Raw genomic sequence first — 12,699 nt, 5'->3', positions numbered from 1 at the left:
AAGCGTCCTCAGTACTGTGTATGCAATCAACTTATCAACCATGCTTATCTTCACAGGCATATTACAATGATTGCTTTTGCATATTTTAAGACTGGAAAATATTTTTCAATGCCACCAAGTTCCGCCACCATGTAGTGGCGGTGCAATTATGTGCACTCGCTTCGTCGGTGTGTGGATAATGAAATCTCGGTATACAAGAGACGTTGTTATAAACCTGTCATTGCGAATTTAGATAAGCTCACCAAGAATCGAGAGGTCAAGCAGCAACTGCTAGTTCCATGGACCGAAACGGTGACCAAACGAGAAGCTTGGCATTACTCTCTCACGATCCAGTGACTTTAGCTGCATCCATTGCTGCTGAAGAGCTTTCTGCAGCAATCGGTCAACTTCTGCATCATGGTGGCAACCGTTCTGCTATTTAGACAATGAAACGAGAAATGTGAAGCCTTTTCTTTTCTAGAAGTCAATAGAAAAATATCTAGAAATCTCGCAGTCGAAGTTAGTGTTTGTGATGAAAAACAAGTGTTTAAAATCATCTTGAGCTTCCTTTAACACAATGAATGGGTGGATGGGATGGATGAGTCCTTTGTGTCGGGTGGTAGCTTGGGCTATCCAGCCAAATGACAGCTCACACTCCTCCGCTTTAAATTCTGCCATAAATTCCCCATCTTTAAAAGTTCAATCGACCAATTTTGTGTGTTATCGCGCTTCTCTGAAACTTTTCCACCAACCTTCGAACCTCCTCTTTGGTATTGTAATCCTTTTCTTCCCGTCGCAATCCCCCATTGGATCATTACTGCTACCAGGTTGGTTGGACGTGCAAACCACGAGGTGCCATGTTAATAACATTCTGTCCCTATTTTCAGGTGAAACAAACATTCCGGGCCATGAGGAGGCAACAAAATAAAAAGTGTCTTTCGAGGTCTTGCAAGCCAGATCTCTAGTGGACAGTTTGTCAAGACAGTTAGTGGTTGTGCGTGTGTTTTTTAAAATTAAAATGTGACGGTTTTATTTGTGTGATTCTGTCCATGATGTGCCTTTTGTGGTTCTGCCTGTGGGCCTTCAAGAGTGAAAGGTTGAAGCCAAAGTAGGCATTGCTGAAGAAAGCAGTTTGAAAAGACAAGTGACACCTCATGTCATGTAATTTAGAATCACTAAGTAATTTGTCGTGATTTTGAAGGATTTCAGTCATTTTATAAAATAGCACTTTTAAAGTCTCTATATACATCTTTAACATGCCTCTTTTTATTAATTAATTAATTTATTTTGAGTAACCCACAAACAGCTCCACACCTTAGTGGTGCACTTATCAATGTCAGATAGTTAAATTGTTTGGACACAATAAAAAAATGGAAAGTTAGGACAAAACAGTGATAGTAACGCACTTTCTAAATTTATGCTCTTCATCAAAAATATCTAGGCTAACAGTCCCATATACCTGTTTTTATTCGTCAATTGAAGGTGTGTCATGGGTGCTGAGTGATATAAATCTGAAGGATGAAACAAGCAGTGAAGTCTACTAGAGCTACGAGGAATGCACAAGTGGACTTGACTTAGTAGCACTGGTGAATCAATTGTACCATTAACGTTCTTGTACAGAGGCATCAATACACGGATCCTGTTGTGCGACACGTCCGATTTCATGAGGTCACAAATCCTTTCGTAACTGCAGAAATAATTCGGATGAAGATGATCAAACAATACACAAATTAATTTACGTTGAATTACACTTGAGTTAGTTGCTCGATAAGATAGATAGCTCTTGAACAGACGACAGTGCTTTGTGGACAGACCGTAACTATAGTCCGTTGCAACTCAAGAAGGTAGGGTGAGGGAAAGGAAGGCCGGGGAGGAGGAAGCAGACAGAACGCTGGAGAAGGGGGAAACCTCCTCTCTTGAGCGTTCCACTTGCTTCCTCCTCCCCGGCCTTCTTTTTCTTCGCCCTACCTTCTTGAGTTGCAGTGGACTATAGAAAGTTTACTGAATGGTAGTCGATGGTTTACTTTATCAAAAGCTTTGGTTATACCGAAGTCCACGGCATCCGCTGTGTAAGGATGGTACTACTTGACTCGGGAAGGGACATAGGTTTGTTTCTGCAGAGCGGCCTTTCATGAAACCATGTTGATCAGGAATAATCTTCCAACAAAAATATGCATAGAGGCTGGTTTGCAGGACAGTTTTATATACTTTTGACAAACTACAGAGAGGGGAGACGAGCTGATGGTTAACCATGGATCGATTGCCAGGCTTATGCAATCAACATCAACGGAGCTTTTCCAAGCGGCAGGAAATGTTTCAGATTCAATGATGAGTTAAATATATGGAATTAAGGAAAATTATACGCACATTCATTCAATCAAACACAATGAAATGTGGTAGCTATACAGGAACGTCAATACTGAAAACAATTTGGAAAGGAAATGGTTGTAGTATGCCGTGTGCACATTGAGGACAATTTAAGGATGACCTCTAGGACGACTTCAAGGACATCGGATCACATGCGCTTCAGCTACCGGCACCTACAAGCTTACGTGACCGTGATTACGCGACCTTGAGCTTCCACCAAGGGTATTACGTGACCTTGAAGTCATGAGCTTGACTGTGGTTGGGCCTATAAAGCTACCACTTTCAAAAATAATAAAGTCCATGTATCTGTTACAGCCACTAACTGTGTGAGTGCTCACCTGTAAAGCACACCCTAGAACTGCATAGACTGCAATGTTGCAACAGATTTGTGCAAAGAAAGAAAACGGCTATGTTGATGGTGAATGCCAATGCGTTTTCACCTCGAGAAAAAAAGCAAGTTTTGCGCATTGTTCATACGCCGTGCAAAGTAGTTCTCACAAGATTTGGTTGTCGGGAGAAGAAGCAATGTTTTTGGCGTCTGAAACGCGCACCTCGATAAAATAATACATATCTACTCTAAAATGCAGCTACATTTAACTCGCCACGTAAAGGGAGAAATTAGGAATGCCCACTGAGGAGTGAGGTTTTTTACTACTGTTCTCGAGGTGAATACGAGAGAAGTCTTCCTTGCTGGCCAACATCATGGAACCTCCTTGAAATTAAATGACAACATCCGTATCTCAAACAGTAACATAGCCAGGGGGGATGTTTAAGAGGACGCTTGGGATGTCCAACAGGGGACTTTGGGAGCTCGTGGGGGGCTGAAGTCTCGTAAGCCCGTCCCCCTGGCTACGTCACTAAAAATCAGATAAGTGTTCACTGTAGTTTGTATACTCCGCGACTTTTCTTGGCAATGCAGTGGAAGGTACAGGCGTGCGTTCCCTTTCCCATTTTGCGTGTGCTCGGTCTCTCCTCCTTTCCCCATTGCCGGGGAGAGGGGGATAGCCCGCATACATTTAAGATGGGAGAGGGAACGCAGGCCTGTACCTTCCACTGCATTGCCAAGAAAAGTTATCGCGGAGTATAATGATATTGTGTTTTTCTATTTTTAACCGTGTGCTAGCATTTAAACTTCTAGAATTATGGGTCTAACGATGCAATCCTAAAGGCTGATTTGAGACACTCCTGGGAAGTCCGACTCAAATTGTTTCATAACATATTTCACGGTAAAACTGATATTGAAAGAGCGAGCTACGTTCATCATCTACATCATGAATTTGCAACGGAGGGATCACTTTAATGAGGTAAAAGAATTCTATTGCAAAACCAATCCTTTGAGAACCTTTTTTTTTTTTTTTTTCAAAAGCACACGGGATACAAACAAACTGCCAGTTTCTGTAGTGAGCATTCTGTCTAACAATGCTGCCCTTTGCACCGACGTCATAGTGTTACTATAGTCGGTGACAGGTCAAGAACGAAGTGGAAGCTCCTCCCACCCCTTTCTACTTCAGCAGAGCGAACGCTGGAGAGGAGGTCGACTCCACTCCAGCGTTCACTCTGCTAAGTGGGAAGAGATCGGAGGAGTCTCTACTTCGTTCTTGACCTGTGTGTCAGTGTCCCCTGACAAATGGTCCGAACCAAATTTTAGAACTAACTGTTGTCTCCACAGGCTGTTCATTGTTATAATAGGTGTCGCGTGATCCCAAATGTTGTATGGTATTGTAGTTTTTATATTTCCAGGTTACTATTACACCCTCGTGTTCCGCTTGACCAATATGACGTCACAGTTTAGTGTCGCCGGCCACCACCAGTCTCTTTGCGCGTAGTGAAAAACTATGAAAAACCGATAATCGCACTCTTCGATGAAGTGCGATCTTCGCTGTACGAAATGGTACACTCGCCTGCTCCTCAACCAGAAACGTCTTTCTGACTGCTCAGTAGACTGTCGCGCTCAAACACTAGCAGACGAGACACCCGATGTCGTATCAAACGGAAGGTCAGTACCATTATTACACCGTGTTTTAGCTAAGAAACCATTAAAATTTTTAAGGGCGATAGGTAGCGACAATAATTGAAACGAGGGCAACAAACGCTTGCTCCAGTTGCTGGAATACAGCAAGCGAGAGCGATTCCGAAACCGGTCACTTGGCAGCCATGACAACACCAAAAACAAAAGCGGCGTCTCGTCCCAGTTCGCGAGGACGCCCCCTAGATGGCGCCACGATGCCGCGGCGCGCCGCGACGCCAGAAAAGCGGCTTTCTTTTGCCTGCGCTCAGGTAAGAAGGGGAGCCCCAGCAGCAGCGACGGTAGGCCTAAAAAAGCAGCGAACCCGAAAATTCTCGGCCCTCGTGGGGGGAATGCTTCGCAATGTCCGCCGCTCCGTGTGTGCGCGTCCTCGGCGGTGCACGTCGGCGTCCGACGAGGTGACCGAGCGATCGCCGGGCCAGCAGCGATGAGAGCATCGCCTCCGCGCGATCAGCGACCACGTCCGTGGAGTGTGGTGCGACGACGAGAGCGGCTCTGCGGCCGCCGCCATGGATAGAATTCCTCCGCTGGATACGTTCGGATTTGTGCGTGTTGGTGCATCGCGGTGCCCGTCGCGGCCGCGCCGAGTGCGCCGTGCTTGAGCGGGACCCCCACCGAAGACCCGGACGGGGGCTGGGGGACCCCCCCTGCTCCGATGTGTGGCTGAGTTCGCGCCATCCGTTCTTGCGGACACACGCTCTCCGCTCGAGCCATCGCAATCCCCCCCTCCTCCAACCAACGCGCGCGGTCCCGATCACATGGCAACAACATGACTGATCAAACATGGAGGTTCCGATCAGTGATTCAACGCAGAAACTCTTCACCGTCTTCAGGTGATTTTGGGAGAAGATGCCAAGGAAGTTCAAAACACAAGGTCAGCACTAGTGAACCCTCTTTCCCTTTCTCCCCTCCCCCCTGTTTTAGATTGATCACAATGGTGGCGGTTTCCCCCTGTTTTTTTTCTTTCGTTTTTTTAATTTCTGGCTGGCGTTTTTGTGAACGCGCACCTTAGTTGATCCCCTGCGCGGAGCTCACGACGACGGGCTTACCGGTTCGCTCCTGTCGGACCCTCGTAATCTGTTGGTTCGTTGGTCCGCTGCTAACAGCTTCGGCAAAAATTTCGGGAGCGAGCTAGCCAGCCTTCCGCGATTCTGGTTAAATACCCCTCCTCGAAAGAAAACGCTCTAGCCGCGCGTACGAAGCCCGAATTCCCTTTTATCTTTCTGCTGTTTGTTGCAGAACGTTTTCTCTCGTTCAATCTGGTTCTACCCAACCGCCCGCACAAACAGCACTTGTCAACAGCACTTGTCACCTCAATCGTGTTGCGATCAAACCCGACGTTTGATGCTTGGTTGGCGAAGAATGACGATTATTGAGATGGGAATCGAAGATTCACAAGATAGGCAACACCTTCAAACACTACAGCGGCTCAGGTGCACACTGGTCGTTGCATATGATGTTCTTTGTGGCAGCTATTGCGGTTAGCATGTTTATGCCCTTTAGCGGACGGCTGAAACCTAAAGGGACGTGAATGCGCGCCCTGTCGTCTGCATAGAACGACAAGCTTGGTAACGTAACGTGCCCCCCAGTTGTGACAGAACAAATGGTGCAGCGAGTAGACAGAATTACCCCGAAATTGGGACACAGCTGCACAACTACACAGGCCCCCTTACGACGTCCTTGAGATTTTTCTGCGTGTTTCCATCATTGTGCTGACAGACGAGGTTTTGCGCCAGGTGGACCATCGTGGAAGGCGTCTTCCTCAGCGGTGCGCCAGACTGATTCAAATTGGGACACATCTGCGGCAGACAAAGCATTCCCGCAATTCCCGTTACATTTTCCGGTTATTTTCGGTGGCGAGCAACGTTTTTTGTCGAGCGATCCGTCAGGGTGGTGGGAACGTTCCGTCTGCTGGCCACCAACCTGCGTCTTCACTTATCCGACGTAAGCCAACTATGTTGCAGAGTGAATCGAATTGAGACATACTCCTTGGTGTAAGTAGTCCTTCTTAGAACGTTCCCGGGGCTTTTATGTCTGCTTTTTTGCTTTGTTGACAGGCCAGCTTTTCATGCGTTGGGTGTACCATCATGGCGGATGGAATGTCTCGCCTACTAGAGTCGCTGACGAAAAGAGAAGGGTGGGGTGCTTGGCCTCTAGCACATACTCGTCTTCCTCCGTGTTTTGGCTGCACATGTGTGTTTGAAGCTCAGGAGACGCCCAAGGGCTACCGAATGAGGGAGCTTGCGCTGGAGGTGGGGACAACCGGAAGGCCTCCATGCCGATTTCATCTCGTCGCTCACTCTAGCAAGTAAATAGACGCAGTGCTTATAACAGCAACATTATTGTGGAGATGTAAGACAAACTCTTCTTTAGCCATCTAACTTTCCGAGCATTTCAGTCAAATTGACGTCCGATTGAGGAGGAAATCGACAGCATGACGAGCAAGACAAGAAGTAATCGACTTCACAATCTGCACTTTTTACTGCTGATACACTGCAGAGGTGGAAATGGCAGCACTGACGTTAAGAAGCCATGCCCAGCCGAGGAAAACTGGATGCTGCCAAGCTCCGATTTGGAATGATACGTGGGAAAGGGGGCGGGGGTCTTTTCTCGTCATTGCCACCTGGCCCAACATATTTTAAAGCTTCGTTGCTCTCAAATCGACAGGATTCCATACTCTAAGGATCTGTGGGGAATTCCGGACTCCTAACAATCCCCCGAGTAAACGTTACTGAGACTTGGGGTGTTAGCTGGTGATGGTGCCAGTTTTTCCGAGACATGCCGAGCTTGGACAGCGACAGTAATCTGAGATACAAGTGGCCCGTTCACACATTTGCGTTTGCTTAATACCCAGTTCTTGTAATCTCTTACGACGAGCAAACCTGCTGGCACACTGGCGCCATATATGAGGTGACCCTCGAACAGCATTTCACTAGAGTGAAGGTTTTTTGGTATTTTTGAGATCAAATGTAAACACCATTAATGAGAAAGGGTCATTTATGGCGAAAGATTTTCAGCCAAACGAGAAGGAAAGATGCGTGAAAGAAAAAGGAAATATACGCAATTGTCTAGTGTTCGTTCGGTATTGAGTAGCACCAAATCCCTTTTGCATCAGGGCAGTCGCTCCCGAGAAAACGTTGCGGGCGCGTTTTAAGATAAATAATAAAAGTCTGTCGTCGATATCACATGGGTAAAAGAAAAAGTGAAAAGACACCAAACGTATGTGTATCCACTTCTTCGTCCGTAGTTCATGACGGTCTGGCTTGGCTTAACTTTCAAGTGGCTCGTTTGTCCGCCTTGGCTGCCCACACAAGTCAGTGCCGCTTTTCAATTAAAGTTTTTGAGGTGGGCGGGCTGTGCTTTGTCCCGGCTCATTGGGGTTCGGCGAGCTCCGGCCTCGGATTTCTCGGCAGCAGGGTGGCACTTTTCCCCCCTTTCGAGACAACGCTTTGTCGCCTCCACCCTCTCCGCCTCATTGAGGCAGCGGCTGGGGTGGCCCCGTGTTCTGCCGCACAGCCACCCGACAGATGGCGCCAGTGTATCCTCTCGTTGTAAGAGGTCTTAAGGCACACGGTCGTAAGCAGTCCAGTCGCAAGCGTGTGAGTCAGCCTTAATTGACACTCATCACGTGCCACCTGGGAAGTATATATATATATAAAACATGCCTCTGTATACTCCGTTTCCTACTTAGTGTGCAATGCTGTCAAATCTACTGGTGCGAGCGTGTGGCTTCATGAATGGCTTTGTTTGCGCGAGAATGCGTGCAAATGATCAACGAGATCAAGCCCCATGCTCGTGCCAGTAGCTTTGACAGCATTGCACACTAAGTATGAAACAGAGTATAGGTAAGCCAGGAGGTGGTACTGATGAATGCCAATCATCAAAAAGGAGTTTCTCTACCTAATGTCAGAATGACGAAGGGTTCCTGGGGGTTTCATTTCTCTCCTACGGAGTGCGTAAACTAAGCCGTCGCCTGAAAAAAAAAAAAAAAGGAAAAAATGAATTTCGAAGCTACGTTTTCAGTGTGAAAACAAGGGCTACGTTGAGAAAACAGCGCAAAAAACACAGACGAGTAGAAGAAGTGGACGAGCGCAGCGCTCGTCCCGTCTTGTCCACTTCTTTTACTCTTCTTTGTGTTCTTTGTGCTGTTTTCTCGATTTAGTCATGAACCAACCTGCCTCCACCTGAAAACAAGGAGACTACAGATAACTGGCTGGATGTTCCCTTCCTCGTGTGATTGTGTCACTGTGAGGGCATTGAATATGTCGCGTAATCCATCGAGTTCTCGGGCGGCTATTGGCTACGTGTTCTTGTTTTATTGTGCTGCCTATTAGATAAGGGGCTTGACAACTAGTGAACCAGCAAAGGTTGATTACCTCTGAGTGATAACCTTTCTTTTACTGTTTTCAGTTAAAAGGCTTCTGTCATTGACACTAAACATGTTACGTACCTGATCGGTTGATTTCAGGGAAAATAAAATGGCAGTTAAGTGCGAAAGAGAAATATGACCTTCATAAATGTTTTCTTTTTGTCAGTGAATCCGAACAAGCACGGATACCTGTAACCTGCTGCAAGTTTAGTAAACGTCAAAAGATATATTTTTTAAGTGCTACTTTCTGTGGCATAAGAGAACAAGGGAAGAGAGCGCGTTCTCAGCTTCGATAACGCCCAAAGTGGGCAAGGATATTATCGCCTATAGCTTTGGCTGCATTGTCACAAAAAGTTGACCCCGAGTATAGTTGGTCAAAGTAAGAAAGTTCTTCAGAATTCCTTTGACACTGTTCCTTCAAACATCTAAAACAACTCCCACGTGGTAATGAATGTGATACGACCTTGACGTTTAAAGTTAACGTCAGATTGTGTTGTAATATTGTGTATGTAGCCTTTGCATAGAAAGTCTGTTTAACACCCTCAGTTTTTCTTTCATGCAAGCGATCAGCTGTCGCATAACCTCGCGAGTACAGTATTTCAAAAGCCGAACTAAAACATCATGTTTTGTCTCGGATATTGTTTAGGCATGACTAAAGAGTGAGATGTAGGGAGTGCCTTGCTGCCAGTGAATGACCCCAAAGGTAAATAAGCATGAAAAAGCATTTGGTAGCAAGTGGAACTTGGTTCGGAGGCAGAATGGGTCACAATAAATAAAATGACTTGGGCAAATCATTTGTCATGGAGGACTAGCGAAACGAGATCAAACATCAGGTTACTAAAGGTCAGCCTTGTGCATGTTGCTTGAACAAAAAAGCATTTGGTTCCAATCGGTTGAAAAGCATTAAATCTGTTCAACGGTTGCTCGGAAACTAAGTGTGCTATTTTACAATTAATTTTCAATGTTTCCCGATTGTGGCTCAAAGTTGTACATTGTTTGTATATTTAAATATAAATAATCATAATACCGGTAGCTCAAAATCTCAGATTTCTTAAAGTTCTGTTGCCTACTCCATGCTGTTCTTTTTGTTCCATTTTGTGTACGACGAAAGGAAGCAGTTAAGAAGTACGGAGTTGCTTTAGCCTTAACTGCGGTGAAATGAGCAATTAAGGTTGCCCCAAAATTGTTATTGCTATCGTAAAATACCCTGGAAGTGCCCACTTTGAAAGAAAGAAATCCCAGTGTTAACATTTCCTAAACTTGGGATTTTTGCAAAATATACGTTAAGCACCCACCCTCTCCAAGGCGCTGGGTGGCATCAGCCGAAAACGTTCACCTTGCCAGCAGCAACGATGGGGATATCATGTAAAATTAAACATGCTTTCTCTAATTCCGTTCCCCCTGCCTTCAAAGCTCTTTATTGGCCGCCATTTTGGTTTTTACCGATTTGACCGGACAGGTGCCCATGTCTACCCTAGATTAACCCAGTTTTCAGTGAAAGTAGGGTGGGTGCTTCCCCGGTATTTGACTGTAGTTTTTTTTAATTGCCTAAAGAAGTAACAAGATTACCCCATTAATTAATCTGGGGGACGCGCAATGAAAGGTTTGCAGAGTTGCGCGTGAGGTTCATATATTTGCGGCGATGCAGTTCTTTCAGTGCACACTGTGCTGCCTTGCTTCAGGAACGGAGCAGACAGCCATTCAGTTTGAGATGTTTGAGACGAGGCGGAGGATTTCCAAGCCAGTCTGCAAGTCAGGTCTCGTTGATATGAACACCTCCTTTCCCCACAAAAATTGTCCATGATGTGAGTTGTCCATAACGAGACAAAAATGCATGCATTTATCTAGTTTGCCCCCAAATTTTGGCCTATATGGCGGGGCATCCATATTAACAGAGTTCATATTAACGAGACGTGACTACTTTTGCCAGTGCAGGGGTTGATTCAGAGCATTTGCCAAAGGGCTTTTTGCAATGCGCAGACGTGAGAGAAAATAGTTTGCTCAAAATTTTTACCATTTGAGCAACAACAGCGCAAAAAGACAAAGACAAAAAAGCAGGAGACATGCAGAAGGACAAACAAACAAAGGACAAACAAAATTGTATTCTGTTGAGTGTGACCTGCTGATATGAGAGATTATTAAGGCTGAAAAGAATGCGTGGCTCAATGATACATGTGTCAGTGCCCCTTCCGTGTCCTTATTGGCAAACAATCGGACTATTTGGTGAAAGGGTCAATGTGAAGTGCATACAGTTCACGGGTGGTTTTTCGTGTTCGTTGTATCATGGTATTGCTTCTTGCAAAGTAGACGAAGAAACATATGAGTTGTAAATCAGTGCCCTTGTTTGTCCTTCTGTGTCTCCTCCTATTTTGTCCTTGTCTTTTTGCATAGTTGCTGCTAGTGAATCACTGACTTGCCCAAGCTTCCATTTAACGTTCCTATTTATCTCGTCAAAGGTATGGTTGAAGGCTTCATGCTTCTGGTCCTGAGTTTTTACAGGGCCCTTGCTTCAAAGCAGTGGGGAAACTAGTAAGGTCTAGACAGGTCGGTGCGAAAAACAGTCCCTTTGCGTGTACGACCGTATGAAAGCAATTGCTCATTGCTGTATCAGCACCATGCACTGCTTTGAATGTTCCTAAGCTAGGTGGCGCAAGTTACCACCCAAAACAAAGTGTAGAGCCACTATTATCCATCTACCCACCCAGTAAAGAAAGGGCAACATGCTTGCCATAACTGATTGCTGACTGGTCAAAATAGTCACATGATTTTTGTAACAAAATGAATCGTTTGGCTAGTTGGTTAAACATTGTGTACACAAACAGCAGACAAGGACTAGTACAAGGAGTGGGCAGGATGAGCGCTGACTAACAACTGAAGTTTTAATACACACTAATAAGAAATAGGAGCAAGAAAAATGTAAGGGGGAGTTACAAAAAGAAGCAAACGAGCAAGAAGACAAAAAGAGCTGCGAATCAGGAATAAAAATTACTAGAAATATATATATATATATAGATATATATATATATCTCTAAATGAATATAGGGCCGAGGTCCACTTCTGCTATTCCTCGTCCTTAGCGCTGTTTGTGTCCCTAACATGATTTTTGTCTTGACTTGTGACATGCAGAAGAATATGAAAGTAAAATGGGAGAGCCATTCTGACATGTTAGATAATAATTTTAGGTCTTTTTTTAAATAGAAGTCTGGGCATCACGCAAATATGTACTGTTTGTCTGATCTTTTTTTTTTCTTTTTGGGACTTTTTTTTTGGGACTGCAGAACCCTAGTTATGTTGCGGTGAAGGATTATGGATAAGTATTTGCAGAAAAAGTATTTTAGGACATTGTTTTGATTAGTTAAAATTTTGTGGGCCGAGACATGCTACGATGGTTGACACTTTTTTTTTTTTGGGGGGGGGGGGGGGGGGTGGAGGGGGGTTGCTTAGAAGCTCTAAATTCAGCATGAGATGTTATCCTGGAACATAAGCACAATGGGATCTAGCGTTTCGGCTGACTTTTGAGCTGGTTCCACTTTTCGGGATCGTTTTCCCCCAATCCAAATCCAATTTTTGTTCTTTTCATAATTCGACAGGTTCCATCCTTCACACTCAAAAGACCTGAAACATCAAGAGCAAAAACCGCTTTGACATAGAATGCCAGCAGGATGCCTGCATATTTTTGCGAGATGCTAAGATTGTCCTTAGCATTATCTTTCACCTATGTCTGCTTCATTACTGTCTGTTGTAGCAGCGATAATGTCATCTTGAAGTACCGCATTGCCAAATATGTATAATTGGCAGTTGGATTTTTTATGTTGTGCCTTTAGTTGGGATGTCATCTCAGATTTCAGTAATTCAGGGGTTCTAATCGTGGGTTCCACTTTTTTTTTTTGCGTTTGCTGAAAATTGTGTCCTGGCTGCGAGGACTCGTTTAAATTAAATCTCAAGACGCTTCTTTTGC

General features: G+C 45.0%; 1 protein-coding gene across 1 annotated transcript in view; it reads left to right on the top strand.

Moving 5' to 3' along the window:
- The first annotated feature begins 4,625 nt into the window (after window positions 1-4,625).
- The window catches only part of LOC115323718 (collagen alpha-1(I) chain), a 115,006-nt gene continuing 106,932 nt past the window's right edge, over window positions 4,626-12,699 (top strand). The window contains 1 exon segment of the mRNA XM_042289576.1: window positions 4,626-5,246. Coding sequence (XP_042145510.1) covers window positions 5,222-5,246 — 25 coding nt within the window. The 5' untranslated portion in view covers window positions 4,626-5,221.

Source organism: Ixodes scapularis, unplaced genomic scaffold (assembly GCF_016920785.2).
Source record: "Ixodes scapularis isolate PalLabHiFi unplaced genomic scaffold, ASM1692078v2 PGA_scaffold12__126_contigs__length_90152505, whole genome shotgun sequence".
Classification (NCBI taxonomy): Eukaryota; Metazoa; Arthropoda; class Arachnida; order Ixodida; family Ixodidae; genus Ixodes; species Ixodes scapularis.
The sequence above is the reverse complement of the archived record's forward strand: the minus strand, read 5'-3'. Positions and strand labels throughout refer to the sequence as shown.